This window comes from Bipolaris victoriae (genome assembly GCF_000527765.1).
Source record: "Bipolaris victoriae FI3 unplaced genomic scaffold scaffold_17, whole genome shotgun sequence".
Taxonomy (NCBI): Eukaryota; Fungi; Ascomycota; class Dothideomycetes; order Pleosporales; family Pleosporaceae; genus Bipolaris; species Bipolaris victoriae.
In genome coordinates, this window is record NW_014575375.1 from 67874 (window position 1) to 85269 (window position 17396).

The 17396-nt window shown below is 51.9% G+C and overlaps 8 protein-coding genes across 8 annotated transcripts; 5 read left to right on the top strand and 3 right to left on the bottom strand.

Moving 5' to 3' along the window:
- Window positions 1–568: 568 nt before the first annotated feature.
- COCVIDRAFT_35151 (hypothetical protein) lies at window positions 569–1874 on the bottom strand (the record flags this gene model as incomplete). Its single annotated transcript, XM_014704154.1, has 2 exons — window positions 569–1141; window positions 1218–1874. The coding sequence occupies 2 exons, from the start codon at window positions 1872–1874 to the stop codon at window positions 569–571; spliced, it is 1230 nt and encodes a 409-aa protein (XP_014559640.1).
- Window positions 1875–4335: 2461 nt separating this feature from the next.
- On the top strand, window positions 4336–4719 carry COCVIDRAFT_13453 (hypothetical protein; the record flags this gene model as incomplete). Its single annotated transcript, XM_014704093.1, has 1 exon — window positions 4336–4719. One exon carries the CDS (start codon window positions 4336–4338, stop codon window positions 4717–4719), a length of 384 nt encoding a protein of 127 aa, XP_014559579.1.
- A 1327-nt stretch (window positions 4720–6046) lies between these two features.
- On the top strand, window positions 6047–6430 carry COCVIDRAFT_91473 (hypothetical protein; the record flags this gene model as incomplete). The annotated part of the gene is made up of 1 exon (XM_014704155.1): window positions 6047–6430. One exon carries the CDS (start codon window positions 6047–6049, stop codon window positions 6428–6430), a length of 384 nt encoding a protein of 127 aa, XP_014559641.1.
- Window positions 6431–7983: 1553 nt separating this feature from the next.
- Window positions 7984–9378, top strand: COCVIDRAFT_35154 (hypothetical protein; the record flags this gene model as incomplete). The annotated part of the gene is made up of 1 exon (XM_014704156.1): window positions 7984–9378. The coding sequence occupies one exon, from the start codon at window positions 7984–7986 to the stop codon at window positions 9376–9378; it is 1395 nt and encodes a 464-aa protein (XP_014559642.1).
- A 394-nt stretch (window positions 9379–9772) lies between these two features.
- Window positions 9773–11266, bottom strand: COCVIDRAFT_24064 (hypothetical protein; the record flags this gene model as incomplete). Its single annotated transcript, XM_014704115.1, has 2 exons — window positions 9773–11115; window positions 11215–11266. The coding sequence occupies 2 exons, from the start codon at window positions 11264–11266 to the stop codon at window positions 9773–9775; spliced, it is 1395 nt and encodes a 464-aa protein (XP_014559601.1).
- Window positions 11267–12748: 1482 nt separating this feature from the next.
- On the top strand, window positions 12749–13393 carry COCVIDRAFT_13456 (hypothetical protein; the record flags this gene model as incomplete). Its single annotated transcript, XM_014704094.1, has 1 exon — window positions 12749–13393. One exon carries the CDS (start codon window positions 12749–12751, stop codon window positions 13391–13393), a length of 645 nt encoding a protein of 214 aa, XP_014559580.1.
- A 1064-nt stretch (window positions 13394–14457) lies between these two features.
- On the bottom strand, window positions 14458–16096 carry COCVIDRAFT_35157 (glycosyltransferase family 32 protein; the record flags this gene model as incomplete). The annotated part of the gene is made up of 2 exons (XM_014704157.1): window positions 14458–14507; window positions 14959–16096. 2 exons carry the CDS (start codon window positions 16094–16096, stop codon window positions 14458–14460), a joined length of 1188 nt encoding a protein of 395 aa, XP_014559643.1.
- Window positions 16097–16362: 266 nt separating this feature from the next.
- COCVIDRAFT_13458 (hypothetical protein) lies at window positions 16363–17393 on the top strand (the record flags this gene model as incomplete). Its single annotated transcript, XM_014704095.1, has 3 exons — window positions 16363–16632; window positions 16763–16968; window positions 17015–17393. The coding sequence occupies 3 exons, from the start codon at window positions 16363–16365 to the stop codon at window positions 17391–17393; spliced, it is 855 nt and encodes a 284-aa protein (XP_014559581.1).
- Between the last annotated feature and the right edge of the window lie 3 nt (window positions 17394–17396).

Here is a 17396-nt window from a genome sequence, read left to right on the forward strand (position 1 = left end):
GGGGGGGGGAGGGTTGAGCGGGACCTTGGGTGTACCAGAGTTGGGAAGTCACCTATCATGAGCGGCGGTTTCAAAAAAAAAGTAGTCGGTTGGATGCGATGAAGAGGGAAGGGTCCAGATGCCCAGGTGCGGGAGCCACGTGGGAGATGCGTGGTTTCTTTGTGCGACGATTATCTGGTTGTGCGACGGTGACTGAACGTCATGGTAACTATGTGTGCATTGAAAAGATCTATCTAGACACGTAAAACGATAAGTGTGTTAGCCTGCCAGCGTTGATGTTCTGGTTACAAGGCTGGACAAAGTATATCGGAGGTGATGGCGAGCCGTGCGACGTTGAGATAAAGTATGCCGGAGTTCCGATTAAGAGGTTTCATTCTTTGCTTACTTTTTGTTTCGTTCGCTTTTTACTTTGTTTTTACCCGTTATTGCTGGGGTGAGCGGTTATATACAAACGTCCGTACGTGGGTATCATGTACTTCAAAAAAAGAAAAGAAGATAAAAACAACAAACTCCGCATACCCCGCTCGCCCGAGTATATGCAAGAAAATCATTAAGTGAAGTAGCAATGTCATCGCCTGCTTGACCCGTGAAGCAGCGCGAGTCGCGCTTCGGGATGCTTTTCTTCGTACGCCCGCGCCATGTCGTATACCACTTCTCCCCACGCGAACTCGCCTCTGTGACTCCGGTTTTTGCACGGACTCTGCTTGAACGGAAGTAACCAGTCGAGTATGCCGTCGCCCATGGTGTCTTTCCAACCCTGCATGAGGGTCGTGTACCAAGGGTGTTCGAATGGCTTTGTCTGCATCACCACATAGGAGCGCTTGGAAGCACGGGTTACAGTAGTCAGAACAGGCCAGTCCTCTTCGACCCTTTCTCCTTCCGTAGTCCTGTCAGACCTCTTCTTATAAGCATTTCCAGACGGCGACGGTGGCGTTCCTGGTGGAAGGGTGGTACTCGAACGGCGAGATGGCTGGGAAATGAGAAAGGCGATGTTATGGATACCCCCGCGCTGGATGCCTTCGACTGAGGTGTAGTTGATCATGAGATTCCAGCCTGTCATACAAGACATGGTAAAGCTGAAGACGCTGAACAGTACCCCTACTGCGAGAGCGCCAATCCAAGTACCGGGCCGTGAGCCCATCTGGAACATGTTAATACGCTGTTCAAACGACACAACAAACGGTAGAAATGCGCCAACAATGTCCGTAGGAACATACCTTTGAATTGCGCTCCGCCAGGAAAATAGCCACCACAATCCAAGTAAACGTTGTGTACAGCGCCCCGTACGCTACAAATTGCATGAAAAATTTATGAGTTGACTCTCCTATGATTCCGCCCGCCCAAGGGCAGTAATGGTCCATCTTCCTCACACATCGGCCCAACTCCTTGCAGTGATGTGTTCTGTCCGGTTTCCAGTTGTGGCACTTGTCGCACCAGAGTGGTAGCCCTTGGTAGTCGCAGATGAATGCGTCATACTGGTCGAATGCAAAGTCCCTAGTGCTAGCATGTTCCTTCTCTTGCGCAGTGTTTCCGAACGGGACAATATCAGGCCTGGACCATATCATTTGTAGGAGGCGCAGCCATGTTATGGTGAGGAAGAGCAGGAGAAGGGCGTATACGACGATGAGCGCGATGCCGGTGGACCGCCGAGGTTGGATATCGAAGTCGCGCTGTATTTGGTCCGATGGGTTGATAAGGTATTTTATACAGATCAGGTACACAAAGACCCAGGTTTCGTAGCCCACCGCGCCGAACTCGAGGAGAGGAATGATGACGGAGGTCGCCTGGCCAATCTTCTGTTCCACGGCGGGGTTGGTGATGGCGCCGGGCTTTGGCGGATCGGAGACTGCTGGCGGAGGAGGTGGTGGTGCCATCGCGACAGAGTGTGGAACAGGAGGAATAGCTGCGCTCACTCCAGGAGCCCTCGGGAGAAGGCTGACGAGGAGGAATCCTGGTGTTGCACAACACAGCCCGCTGGGCCAAGGTCGCGAACAATGCACCATTAGTCGGCTCCCTATGGCGGGCTTGGCAACATCACCTCAAACCACGTCATTGAAATTTGCAATAATCGCTGGCCCATTAAATTTGTAGTCTTTCAAACATCCTGTTGTGTGTTGTATCGCCAACTCAGAGAAGCCTTCAATTACACCGCGAGCAATAGGTACACGCGTGTGCGACGCGCCGTCCGACCAATCGGCCGAGCCTGGCCGCTGCCGACGTCATGATCCTCGACTGCTCAAGGCCCGGCCAACAATTCTCAACCTCCTTTGCTTTTTTTCTTGCTGTGCTTCTGCGCAAAATATCAGTATGCTTTCTGGCGTTCTCTCGCGTGGATTAGAGAAAATCACTCGCTTTGGCTTCTGGATCAGAAGCAAAGAGGATCAGATCCCTCGCCAATCAACGCCTTACATAACCATGCATATAGCCCCAAGAAGTAGTCTGCAGCCCAGTCTGGCAGTCACATCATTCTTTGTTCTCGGCTTGTATCTATTTCATATCATGGGAGAGCACACACAACCTTCGGCGCCTCTGATACGACTGATGACTGACCCAAAACCTGCCTCGAAGGACTACACGTACATGAATGCATTGAAGCTAAGCCTGTTGCACTGACCGGATCCCCCAAGGCTGAGACCGAGGCTGGATCGCCTCGTTCTTCTCTTTGTTCCGTGATTTTCTGTGGTTGTATTGCCGCCATTCCGGCCCCCTTCACCAAACCTTTTCGCCGTTTCTGGAAAGCCGATATCAATCATGCGTAGATAGCGGGGTCCAAAAGGTTGCATCTAGATAGTGTTGAAGATGATCAGGCTGATCCTCTTGCTCGCAGTATATACGCTACGTCCTGCACCTGGTGTAGAAGCGAAGCATATACTCTTTTGGTACTCAAAGAGATTTAGCACCAACTGACCCACGGCCAGACCAACGCAAGCTTCATTCCTTCCCAGCATACAGTGAGTCTGCCTAGTGCTTCTTGTTATAGTAAATGGTTAAACGCAGTCTGTAAACCCGCCGTCCACTGGCCATTCACGTCCAGGTGACTGACTACGCGCAGCATGGCATCCGAGCTTCAACGTCTACGCACCGAGCTCCCAAAGCTACACAGCCAAGATTTACTCGTATGGGTAAGCGTTAATCGTCTCAGAAGGCATCGGGGCTCGCACTGCCACGAGCTGGCCGTACCGATGATCGTCGCCGGCCCACCACTGCATTTCCGGCGTCATACTCAGGAGCAAATATCCAGGCGTAGATTGCCAGGCTACAGCACTATGAACGCATCATCATACTATACCGGTGGATCTATTGACGATTGATGACAGAAACAACAACTGATGCAGAAGTAAAGCGACATGCACAGCCTAACCGAACAATCGTACCGGTAGTGGTTGAAGTCGATTAGCAGCCTGAGGTTTTTATTTTCCAGTAACACAAAGCCGGTGTTCAATCCTCCTCACCCGACAGTGGCTGTGAAGGCTCTGGGCGCCGTCCATGCTCTGTTGGGCATCAAAGAGTGCAGGGGTTAAGTGCCTACATCGGACTCAAGTCTACAAATCGCCAATGTTTATTCACCAAACCAGGCGAATAATTAAATCCACTGCGCTACGGTAAGTAGGCAAGATCTTTAGTCTAGTTTCATATTGAGCGATTACTTATTCGGGAACTAGTATATTTGTCAAGCTCCGGGACTCCTTATCCCAGTTAGTCACTCCATCAGGCAAACAGGCAAACAGAACGATCGCCTGGTTTGCTCGGTTTGTCTCAGCAATTAGCCATACCCAACTATACGGCATTATTGCATGCAGCATCCCATGTTGCTACAACATGTCGTCGCACCTCCCGATCTACATGTGGGGAAGAAGCTTGGTATGGCCTGATGTAAAGGTTATCATGGGGTTTTGATCAAGGCAAACACAGAACATCAGGCATTTGCCCTTGGCCCCAAGACTCTGTCAGCCACACACCGACTTTGCAGTATTGTGGCGATGCATCTCATAGTCAAGATTCTGGCTAGTTCCTTGTGGGACTCTCATCGTCCTCCACCATTCACTGCCTTACCACTGGCTGGCTATCCGTGTAGGGCACCAACTTGTATGCCTTTGGCACCAGATGCCTTCTTGGAGCTTCATAGCGGAAGGCGCAGCAGGAAGACACGATGGACACGAGGCATTCACTCGAGTGGGACTTGTCTGGGCGAACGAGGTACATTTAAGTTCTCCCCGTTCTTCAGAATAAAGTCGCATATCGCTATCCAGACACACATCACTCACTCGGAATACATTGCTGGCTAAAGCGCTCCAAATTCTTCATCAATACTCCACTGTTTCAGTATCGCACATCATGGCCGTCAACTCTACTCTTCGCTATCTCAGCAAGGACTCCGACACAACTCTGAGTCCTCAACGTCATTCAGTGTCTTTGCAGCCCAACAACACGGCATTTCTCGAGCGTGCAACGGTTTCTTCCATTTCAGATGAGAGCAAATTCACGCTTCACAAGAACTATCTTGTCGATCATCACCTTTCGAGCCACAACACATCCGCGCCCTCTTCACCGGTCTTATCTTGCAGCCTACCCGATTACACATCTGCACCCATCTACGGCGCTCCAGTAGTCTGGTTTTGCTCGGCGTGTAAGGATGGTCCCAAAGGCGACTGGCAAAACGTGTGCACAACATGTAATCACCAAAGGTGCACTGCTTGCACGATGGAAAAGACTCAATAAACGGACCTCGGAGGTTTAAGCCAGCATTTTTTTTGCATCATCGGCGAAGCAGGAGTCTTTGAGCGCCATGTTCGGGCCCGAGCGTGTTTTTGGCTTGCTTTTTGCAGCGGTCACATGGAGGAGTATGGTTGGTTTGGGGCATTTAGGACTAGGCTTGGATTTAGATTTCGTCACGCAATATATCTGTCGCTTCAATATACTTGTTTTCCACCTCATATTTGCTTGACTCTCAAAATCGTTGTATACGCTGCTCACTCACTCTCCACTGATAATATGAGAAATTCACTGCTCACATCCTCACTACTCACAACGAGAACCACCATGGTGGGCGTCGCGGGAAATTGCAACCCAGGATGAAGATCGATGCAAGCATCATCCAAGGCATGAACACGCAGGTACACAGGTACACGAAACAAGTGCACACCCACAGCGAGGGCGACACACGCCGCCTCAACGGCTCTCTCTGCAGTGGCGAAAGGGGGAAATGCTTGTAGTCCTGACGACGGATCGTTATTGGAGAAATTCACCTGAAACATGACGCCAATCAACTTGGACGATTCACACCGCAAGTTGAGACGGGCCTGCTGCTGTGGCCAAATTTGTTGAGTCCGCCTATGGAGGACCAGTATGCCAAGTATTTTGCCTACACTAATCCCCCCAACGACGGCCATCCTGAGGCCGCCCATTTGCCTGATGCCTTCTCTCCAAAAAAAGCCTAGTCTACAAGTCTCACGTGCAGTTCTTGACCCATAATCACTGTCGTCGCCTCCTATCGTGGCCCACACTGACAACCTTAGGAACGCATCATCTCATCCGATTAAGCCTGACGCAACCCTGGCCCTTTTTTCTCCTTTTTTCCCACCCTTCTGCTCTTTTTTACACGATGAGTCGTGCTTTTTGCTGGCTCCGCCACTGTCCTCCGTTGCGTCATTGGTACAGTAGGTCCGCCGCCGAGGGACGAGTGCCCGCCAGGACTGAATGTGCTAGGCGGCAAAACGGAGCTTTACGGTCATGAGGAGGCCACTGTTCGTGCCCTGTTTGTGAGGCGAGAGGGCACAGAGAGGGCGGTGACGATGGCTCAGCCATGATAGAGGACGCCGGGAGGACGCCGGGTTGAGGGTATGACACCGTCTTCCTGCTTTTGTTGCAATAACCCTAATCACTGAAGCAAGATATAGATATTCAACTCCTGCTCCTTCTTTAAAGGTATTACCATACTCTCTCAACTTTACATCGCAACAGTTGCACACCTCTTCCTCTTCACCATCATCTTTACTCAGACACTCTATCTCTTCTCCACACTCTACCCAACTACCAACCGACAATCATGTCTTCCTGGTATTGCTGTCAGTGTGGTGACGGTGCAAACACTTCTCTGATGCCATCATGCCCCATCTACGGGTGTGGTCACAGGAGGTGTGGTTGCTGCGAGTCTGTTTACAACAATTACAGCAACAACAACATCAACTACGCACACTCCTCCAGCCACCAACACGCCGCACCTCTCCCAAGAGGATCCTCCTTTTCGAATGCAAGCAGTTTACACTACACACAATGCCCTACTGAGCGTCCCGAACGCCCGAAGATTTGGCGGTGGATTTGCTGCAGGTGCGGCGGAGACAATAGCTGCAAGACTGATGAGGGATGCGCTACTTGCTGCAACCACTGGCGCGATTCTAAGTGCACGTTGTATGATGCCAGTACTCGATAAGTCGAGCTGATTGCATCTTTGGGAAAGCCTTCGGGAGGAATGATTTCTTGTAAGTCTTCTGGCAATCCTTTCATGAGGCAGCTTTCTAACAGTTTTAGGATTGGCGATGTTAGCGACGAATTGGATGCATGGGAGGCGTTTTTTACAGGCAAAGATCGGCGTTTATGGACTTCTTTTTTGGGTAGCCTTTTTCCTCCTTTGCATTTCTTTTGGGGTTGGTTGGTGAGACGTCTTGTTGTACGATACTGTTCGCACTAGCTTTTGTTTTACTCTTCTATCCAATAATTCTTTTTTATCGCTAGATCGCTGCTTTCGTGTGCATTCTCCCAGTACTTCGTCGTGACCACTCGTCGAAGAGTAGTGTTGTCTAGGCATTACGTAGCTTCCATTGATCTGAAATCTTGATTAACATCTGTCCAAGGATTACTACAAACTTAGTTTTGTGGGTGCGGATGGCAACAGGGCCAAAAAAAAACGATTACTTTCTGTTGCTCACCGGCGGAAGCCTCATTTAATAGGCAGCACTCGCAAAAAATGTGCACAGCCGCCGAATACTTACCGCAAATGACATTGCCCTACAGTCTGCTAGCTGATTCAACTTTTACGACCATTGTTTCCTTTGGATGACGATCTGTACGATGGCATGAAGTCAAATTAAGGCCCTGGCATGCTGCAACCGCACCGCAAGGCCGGCAAATGCCCTTGTGCCCTGCAGGACAGGGTTTTCTGATATAGATGAGGTTGGAGATGCCTGTGAATCACCCGTTCGGAATGTAGATGGACCATGGTGTTGGTGTAAGGCCAGCGGTGGGTGCCTAGAACACCCTCTGGTTGCAAATGCACAGCCACTCGCAATGGGCCGACTAACACCCGTGACTACCAGAGACCATGATCGGTGGAGCAGTCCGGCTTGACGCTTGGAGGTGGGAGATGATGGTGTGCTAACTTGATTACGCATCCAATGAGCTTGTAGTGCAAAGGGCGCGGCAGAATGGAGGAAGGAGGGTGCAGTGCGGGTTACCGGAGCTAGGTTGAGGTCCCCAAGACGGACTGCAGTTGCCTGCACAGCAACAATGATATTGCATCCTTTCGCATCAACATCACCGCATCGATATCGAAATGTCGCACGGCGTTTTCCACGTTCCAGCTATCGTTATCAGCCCAAAGCAAGTCGAATGCGCTCTGGAAATGCCAAGTATCTTGCAACGACTAAATTTCCCTGCATGCGGCTTTCCATGCAGAGAAGCAATCTTCTAGTATCGGCTACGCATTGCCGCCATCAATATGTCAATGACCTCAAAAGCGGTCGAGAGGAGCTTAGCAGATACGAAATTGGCGTTTGTCGGCCGAATTAAAAGCTTGTAGTACGGAAGCGGGGTATATTACCGCCATTTCTCGTGCGCCTTTTGACGCAATTCAAAGCGGGCGGCTTGCTAAGATCAGCATTTGTAAGACGCGGCTTACTACGGCAAGCTATCAGGCCAGGCGTGCGGCCCTGAGTGCTACTTTCTTCTGTCGATTGCTGCCATTGTTCAGCTGGTCAAATAGTCTGGATGGCAACCACACTAGCGGGTCAAGCCCAGGCGGCGCGTCAGCTTTACACCTACGTGCTTCAACCACAACTGTACGGCGACCATCACCATCCGGATCGCCAAAATACACCAGAAGGACCAATATCTATTGCGTTTTCAAAGTCTAGTCGGCGTACTATTCACACCAATAATGACCTGGTCAAAGGCGTAGTTCACGTCAAAGCACGACTGCAAATCAAGCGCGTCACGATTAAGTTCATCGGCAAAACAACATGTCGCATTTCCAACGACCGCAACCCTGCGAACCCCCACTGTGCCGAGGTTGAGCTCTTCTGCCATGAAAAAACATTGTCAAGGATCCAGACTCCAACTGCGACATGCCCGCCAGGACGGATAGAATACCCGTTTGAATTCCGGTTCCCAGAAAACGTCGAAGCAACTCCCAAGCTACAAAATGAAGCCCCATTCAAACCAGACGCACTTTTTGAACACGAGACCGGCCACCAGCTCCCACCATCACTCTGGTGCAACGAAAACAGCATCTGCAACGAGTACTTGCTAAGAGCCGAATACGTTGCAGAGCAAACATCCTTCACCCTGAACCCCGTAGTAGTCCACCAGCTCCGCTTCAGCCCCTCCGTCCCCGAACTCAACATACCCAGCCCACTCCCTATGCTCTCCGCACCGCCCATACGCTTTGAACGTAAATCCCGGCCCTCAACCCCAGACCCCTCAAAGGAGCGCCGCGCACCCCTCAAGCGTCTAGCATCGGGCCTCCGCAACAGCAGCTCCGAGAAATTAGACGACACCTCCGCGACTTCCCTCCTCGTCCTACGGACCCCAGCACAGTACCGCGTAGGCGCCCCCAGCACACTCAAGATCTCCCTCCAAGCCACGCTTACAAACGGCGGCATCGACCAACAGCAACAGCCGCCCGCCGCCGTCCACCTCCGCGGCATCCGCGCCCAAGTCAGCGCCCACATCGCCTCGCGCGTCCCGCTCGCCTCCGCCGCCACCGGCGACGTCCGCAGCGAAACCACCGAGAAATTCGACCTCTTCAACCACCGCTATGTCAAACCCGGTATAGAAATCACACACGACACCACGCTGGACGGGTTGCTAATCAACAACATTGTGCCCCCGACCTTCAGGACGTATGCTGTCACACTGCGCTACGATGTCAAGTACAACTTGCTGCTGGAGTGTGCGGGCAAGGAGTCAGAGCATGAGGTTGAGATGAAGGATGTGGTTATCGAGCCCATGACGAGACCAGGCGGGCATTTGGGACCGCCGGAGGAGCCGCCGCCGCCGTTGAGGGAGGGCGAGATGGATGTTGCGAGGGAGATGATGATGAGGCAGGGTGGTGCGAATGGGGTTGTTGGGGAGCAGGTTCCGCCGCCGGCGTATCAGAGATGAGGGGATTGAAGGAAGGGTTAGGTGTGTGTATAATCAGATTGTGGAAAAGCATACGATATGTTATCAACCTTTGATGCTTTTACTAGACAATGTTGATGTATAGAATGTAACGCGTTGGACACAATATATCGGATAAGGAGCATTTCATCATTCTTGAACTAAACAAAGGCACGATCAAATTATCATTCAAGTCAAGGGAATAACTATTGGAAGAACAATCGTCTACCGTATCACCCGTATCCTCCGTCTTATGAAAAGCAAAAAAAAATGACAACCTACTCCTCGACCAATACAGGGTATCCCTTACAATGTCGAACAATAACAAAGGAGCAGAGAGGAAGAAAACATGACATCGTATCAAAAAGCCTCCCAGTTATGCAAAACTCCAATTCGTTCACGGTTTCACACACGCAACCATGAGCCTCTCGTAATCACCGCGTGTCTCTCCTTCTATCCTCTTGACAAGATCCTTCTTGTAAACCTGCTTGTACGCGGCGCTGACTGCATTCATGAAGTTTCTATCCCAGTGGCATCGCACAACACGCTGGACGAGGAGCTCGTCTCGTGTACCCAAGCCAGCCATGGACTCTTCCAGTCGGACAGCTTCCGCTTCGGGCCGGTTGATAGCACGGCGCACCAGAAGACGGAGCACATCCTGCATGTGACCCGAAAACGAAGACTTCAGCACGCCGTCGAAAGACTTCTGGAATCGCTGTTGATAGGATTGTGCAATCGCCCTAAGCTGGGCGTCGTTCTTGCTGGTAAGAATTTGGCAGACCTGAGTAGTGTTCTTGCTGGCGAAGCCGCCCAGGCTAGCCTGTAGCTGCGTCACGGCTTGCTCAATCTCTTGAGGAACCACAGGATGTGAGTCTTCCGCCCGATTTGCTGAGATGATCATGTCATACATCTGCTCGGTACCGGCGCTGAGATCACCTTGGAGATCCTTTTGGAGAGATCGCTGGAAGAGCTCCTGGTACTTTTGCTTGATGATGTTGATATCGGCATTGCTGCGGCCAACGAGAATGTCATCCAGGATAACTTCCTTTGTGCCTAATCCCTTCATTGCTTCCATAAGGTTGTAGCAGTCAGATACTAGGGGTCCTCGAGCAATCTCCACCAGTCCTCTTGAAAAGTAACCACTAGTCTCCTTTTGCAGATCCTGGACTAAATTACGCATTAGGCGTTGTTCGTATTGTGCACGGATGGTGCCAATCTGGATCGGATCCTTCTTGGCCAAGATACTAATAAGTGCCTTTTCATCAGTGCCGAAGCCTTTCATGGCTTTGCGGATAGCCTCAACGTCCTTCATCATGTCAATGTTGGCTGTCTGTTGGGCGTAACCGAGAGACGGTTGGGTTGGCGGGCCGCCATAGCCGCTTGTTTGGGGTGGAGGAGCATATTGGCCCGGTGGAGGGGCTCCATACTGGCCTGGTGGCGGGGCTCCGTATTGTCCTTGGGGCGGTGGTGCACCGTATTGACCTGGAGGAGGACCTGGAGGCGCACCATATTGACCCGGTGGTGGTTGATGATACTGTCCAGGGGGAGGAGCATAACCCTGTGGTGGGGGCGGGCCGCCATATTGGCCTTGGGGCGGGCCGTATTGGTTTGGAGGAGGGGCACCGTAACCTTGCTGGGGCGGGTAACCGCCGTACTGTTGATGCTGCATGGGTGGTTGAGAGTAGCCTTGGGGTGGAGGTGGTTGATACTGTTGTTGTCCGTATCCTTGGGGAGGACCTTCTGGGAGATATTAGTATAAATCCAGGTTTGGCGCCAAGCCGCGGCACATGAAGGATGCAAACGCGGATCGGGCTGTACAGTGAGCAAAGAATGACTTACGACCTGGATAGGGTTGTTGGTATCCACTGGGTGGTTGATTGTAGTATGACATGCCTGCCTAACTTCTGAACAGTGCGGCGCAAGCACTATAGGAAAAGATAAGATCGACACGCGCAGACTTTACGTTGGCTGCGATGGAAACAGGAGGTGAGATCAATTTCCGAGTGTGTTTCTTGGATGCACACAGCAATCATAGACGGACGAAAGGTTGCCGGGCTGAGTATGGCTGAGCCTTGGACAGTGGAGGGGTAAGTCAAGCGAAATGTTTGGCCCATGACGAATTTGCCCTTGGCGCCATTGTCAGCAGTTTGGCTGTGAATGGCTGCGAATAGGAAGGCGTGCCACGCTGTTGGTTTGTAAGGCAGCAGCCCTCGGCAGCCCGACTCCACCACCATCTGGCGCTAGGGGGTGGCTGCGTAGTGGCGATGCAGCACAGCCTCATGAGCTTGTAATCAGCACGTGACGTGGATGGATGTGATCTTGTGAACAGATTGCTGGCCTGTTTGAGTGCGAAGTGAAGGGTGATGTGGAAAGTAGTACGTATGGCTTTTGCAGCATCATGGATGACCCTGTTGGATACTCCGATAATGGGACAGTGTGGTGTAAGAGTGATGTCGCCAGACGTAATACAAAAATTCCACGGGGTTATCTGCAGAAGCCGCTGCCTGTAGAAGGATTCAATAATGAGTTGACCCAAAACAAGAGTCTGTTGTTCACGTGTATGCATCCGTTTGGGTGCATAGGTTTCTAGTATTTGTATTCCATACACTCCACCAGTCAAACGATAGCGGCATCACCCAATCAATGGCATTGAACGTTGCCAAGCTCCTGCCACAAGACTACTGCAGCGCCTGCAAGCGATCGGCAACCCTCCAGTTCATCTCCACCAACAACATGTGTTCCCTGCACACCATCGAAGCTTCGCTAACGTCAGGAACCTTAACGGTTTGGCCCGTCTCCGCGCACAACCTTTGGTTGGAGCAGTGACATCATAAGCCGACCACTTTCTATTGCCCCTCACGTTGCCGCCATCCATACGCTACAACCATACGGCGTAACTTGGCGGCCAACCTGAATCGCAGGAGAAGATGCCATTTGGTGGGAAGCGTCTCCCGTCACAATTATGTATATGCGGTGCATGTTGACCCAGTGTCAGATGGGACCGTTTAAAACTTTGTGATGCCGGCCAAGAGCGCAAGGCTTGGAGGAATGAGATGCAGCTAATATATATTGAGGCTTGATACAGCGACAGATGCAACGTCCCATAACTACTACTACTACTACTAGCAATCTGTTATCAATTGCCGTCATCCAACTCGCACGCGAGACGCATAACCACCAGCCGCATACGCCATACATCCAGCCCGTGTCGATCGGACAAGGCTCGAAAACAGGGCCAAGGGCAAACAACGCAGCACAAGAGCCCAGCTCCTCGAAAGTACGCTGGGCGCGCAGAGACTCAAAGTCATAAACGCCACTCCGTCCCCCGCACGCACGCACACGTATCTTGCAAAACACCTAGCCCAATTCCAAAATGTCGTCCTACGACTCCAACAAATCAAACTACCTCCACACCCAACACCAGCAACCCCATCAAGCACCGCCCTACCCCACGACTCCCAACGCGCCCACATCTGGAACTTACTTTTCGCAAATGCCTCAACAGCAATCTCAGCAAATGTACTCCTCCTCGCCTCCCTACACCCAGCCTTCATTCCCCCACCAACAATCGTGCCATCAACAAACCCGCCACGCCCGCACATCCTCGACATCCTCCATGTCGCACAGCTACCCCCCACCCCCCGGACCCCCACCCGCCTCGCAATCAGGCCAACAGCCAATGGGCATCCCAATCCACCAACCCACCCCGCACCACTACCACCCTTATGCATCTTCCTACCCCCCTCCTGCTGCTCCACCAGCAACAACAATAAATCACATGCCGCATACGCGCTCAATGTCAACATACAGTCAGCATCATGAAGAGGAGAATGGCAGCAAGTACGGGAACGGAAGTGGGAATGGGAATGGAAGCGGGGAGTTGGATTCAGAGACGGAAAGAGAGTATAAGAAGAGGTATGCGAGGGAGAAGAGGGTGGAGAGGCGACCGACGCTGGGAGGCAGTTTGTTGAGTATGGTTGATGCGGTGGGGAAGGCGTTTGGAGGAGGTAGACATTGAGGATTGAAGCTGCTAGATATTTGACTGCATCATTGTGAGGAGAGGGAGGGGGCATGAGATTACATGTGTGGTGTGGAATTTGATACCCAATGTCGTTTTTTTATTCCTTTTATAATTTTACTCACGAAGTATACGACTTAACCATCAACATCAAGAAAGTCTTTTAAAACATTGTATTGAATTCAACATAAAAACAAGTTCTATTCGCATCTTTTCCAGAGACGCAATGACGTGGGAATATCCAGAGACAATGCTAATGTTGGTGAGAAAAAAAAGAAATCATACTTTCTACTGTACAATGGATAGGTCCACGAACCGGCCCGTCCCAACATACACACAGAGAAACCTTCCCTTCTCTATAGTAAAACAAAACACACAAACACACAAATGTGTCCCAATTCGAGCTTCAGCGCTTGAAGCCGATTCTAAAAGCCGGGTTGGAATTTTTCTCCCCATCCCACTTCCAAATTGGTGAAAGACGAGATATGGCGAAAGCTGATAACCAAGTAGCTTTCACATGTCAAGTCCAGCCAGTTGCAATCCTTCTCCTACCCCCTGGCCCAATAGTGTTCATCGTCCCGTTTGTTGCTCCCAGAAAAAAAAACAGCTATGTATGTACCTAAAAAGAAGAAGGGAGCCAACAAAACACCGGAGAACGACGGCAAAAAAGGGCAGTATCGGGGGGAATGAGAATCAGGAGGAGATAAAAAAAGAAAATAAAAGAAAGTAGAGCAACAAGAAGAGTTGAAGGGGGGGAGAGGGAAGTCGGACCGCGCACACCGTGATTGCTGACCTGGAGATCGCGAAAAACCCCGGAATACGGCCGGTTTTGGGCGACATTTCACTGGGTTAATGCAACTAAGTAACCTTTGCGGATTCCGGTAGAGTGGAACCGCTTGGAATAAATTTAGCGCAATCGGTGGTCCCCCCCGTACAGATTTGCGAGCATGCATGCATGCAGCGTGGGCGTATATAGGGCACAGTTCGTCGTTGGAAAGGTTGAGGGCCTGGTCATGAAGCTGGTCGTTTTCGAGAAGAAAAAAAAAACGTGGAGTACGGGAAGATCAGTTGAAGATCTCGCCAATGTGACGGAGGTGCTGGGGCTTCCAAGTTCCTGTTGATCAATGTTAGAAAATCTCGGTCCTTGACAGAATGCGGAAAATAGCTCGGACGGTAGTGCATGGGGAAGATAAGCAGTTGTGCCGTGCATCGCCGAGCAACCCGTTTCTCTCGTGTTGACATCGTATTAAGCCCGTCAGATTGGGTATAGAGCGAGTGAGTAAGCTCCGGGTAGTAATAATTAGACATTAGAACGAGCGAACGGTCCCGCTACGCATTTAGTGGCCACGTTTTTCGTGTAAGCACTCTAACGAATGACGCACCAACGCTATGGCGGGACTGTTGACAAGACTGTTGACTGCCCTTGGGAGGTGCTCTTGTGGGGAGAAATATAGCGCTAAACTTAACCAGTTCCAAAAGAAAAAATACGCCATGCGGCGCTACAGTAAAAATAGAAACATGAAGTCATAAGGCGCAGCAATGCTACTGGGATTCTTGTCGCTTACCTTCAAAGCTGTGCTTGACAAAGGCCATTGGGTCGTCTTCTTCGCCGGCACCCATGGTCTTAATTCCAGGGCTGAAGCTGGTAATGGGAAGGACAATTACATCGCCAACCTTCTTGGGGGCCTTCATTCCAGTAAAGTTTTCCCAGGTGATATTGCCCTTGCTTGTGCTCATATCAAAGAAGTCAGGGTTGTTGAAGTAGGAAAAGATGGTGTCTGTCCATACGGCTGGGCCAGTAAACTCAACAATATCCTTGTGGTTGTCGGAGAGCTTGCCAGCGCGCTTGCGCTTCAGGGTCTCCTCGGTGATTCTGGCCACGACATCGATCAGCACGGGGTGGCCGGGCTTGGACTGGATGGTCCACTGGCAGAACTGGATGCGGCGAGAGTACCAGTCGGCCCAGTCTGGGCGGTCTGGGTCTGCCTCGATGCCAATGACCATGCCGTATGAGTTTGCGGCAACGTCGGAGGGAATCCACTCAAACGCAGGCTTCAAGGCGGTAGTGTCAATATCCGAGTAGATACCACCGCGGGCAAGAAGGATGAGGTAGCGGAAAAAGTCTGCCTTGAGGACGGGGGCTGGCAAGGCATTGTAAGCCTCAATGACTTCAGGGACCGAGGCGTACAGGTGTCTGATCAAGTGGAGGGCGACATCGTCGGTGATAACCTCGTGAACAAAGGACGGGTGGTGAATGGTCCAGCTGGCCTCTGGCTCGCGGAAGATTTCCTCAAACTCGCCAGATTGGGGAGTGTGCTTCCACGTCTGCCAGACGTAGGCGGGAGTCTTTGTGTCGACGTCGTAGGGGAATTGGTACTCGAGTTGTTCGGTGAGGGGCTTCTTGCGCAGCTCGTCGAGGCTGACCTGGGTCTTTGGCTTCTTCGAGGGCGTGTCGGGGACATCAAACGACTTGTCTGACTGGTCTGCCTTTGTGGGCTTCTCAGTGTGTTTTTGTGCCTCCTTTTGCTTCGCTTTCTGCTTTTCTCGCTCGCGGTCGGCGGGATTGACCCAGGCGGTGGGACGGGGCATGTCATGTGCATTGCGGTACTTTGGTGTTGTGCTGCCGTGGTGTTGTGACTTGAAGATGAAGAATAGGGTCAGGCAGGCGAGCGAAAGCACGAGGGCTTTCTTGAAGGTGAGCATGGTGGCGGGATGTTCGCAGCGAACGGTGGCGGCGCGAGGAGAATACGTTGCAGATGTGAAGGGTCGTGTGCCAATGGGTTACTCAATGTGTTGAACCGAGTTGGCGAAACGCAGGGTGGTTCGGGGATGTAGGGGGAGGTGAAGAGTAGCGAAGGGTAATGGTAAGGGTATAGTCGAGGCCGTTGGGAAAGACGGGTGGATACGGGACCGAAGTTTAATTCGACCAAATAAAAAAAGAGGGAAGGCGCAACAAAGTGGGAGAAGCAATGGAGACGAGAGGAAGTATGGGTGAGTCGCGCGAGGAACCAGCACCGCTTACATACATGGACAGGACAGCGACCAAAAAAAACCCCGGGCTAGCAGCGACGCGCTATGGCGGGCTTTTTGAATCAACAGGGCCTGGCGACAGAACAGAGGGCACGCCAGGATGCGACGCGTTTCAGAGCGAGCATCCCGCGCTCGGGCCAGGCGCGGCGGGCTGGTCGTCGACGACTTGGGCAAGGCTTGTGTACGCTTGCAGTTGCATGACTCCTGCAGTCAGTAGAGTACTGACGGGCCAGCGAGGCGGTCGGCGGGCCATGACACTCTTTTTTTCCAGCCCGTGTCTGCTTATCACCCAGACGGGCACAGTGGAATGAGTAGTGCTTGTACGAGTAATCATTGCAGTTGCAGTTGCAGTGGGCAGCTGGCAGTGCCTCGCTCTGGCAGCATGGCCGGCAGGCTGTGCATTGCCGCCACCACGCACCACCGAAGCAGCTTTTGCCCCGACAGGCCCCTCTCTCGCTCGCTCAGCCCGCTCTAGCCCTGAGGAGGGTCATGCAGTTGCGGTGGTGGTGTTACAAGGGTCGATGGGATGGAAACACAGATACTACGTACGTGTGTGCTTTGGTATGGCCGTGATGCTCTTCCGCACGGCAGTCCAGGGGCCGGATTCGCCGTGGTGACGCGCGTTCGGCTGCTCGCTTGGCTGAAACGCCGTGCTCTTGCCCGATGGGGTTTAGTCCTCCCGCCGCTAAAGTCGATACAAACGCTCCCAGGGCAAAAAAACGCGCGGTGGATGACGGTGCAGCAAGTATCGCAAGTACTTGGATGCGAATGGACACACTACTGTATCTACTATCTACACATGTATCTGCTGTCACCACCACGCCCGGCTGGTCGACGAGCTGACTGGTCAGCCTCCGTTATCGCAGCTATCGCAAACGGGCAGGTCCCGTCAGCACGCCAATCACCCACCGCCTCATTCCCTTCGATCCATCCATCCATCAATCATTCGCCGCATCCACACTTATCCTGACGC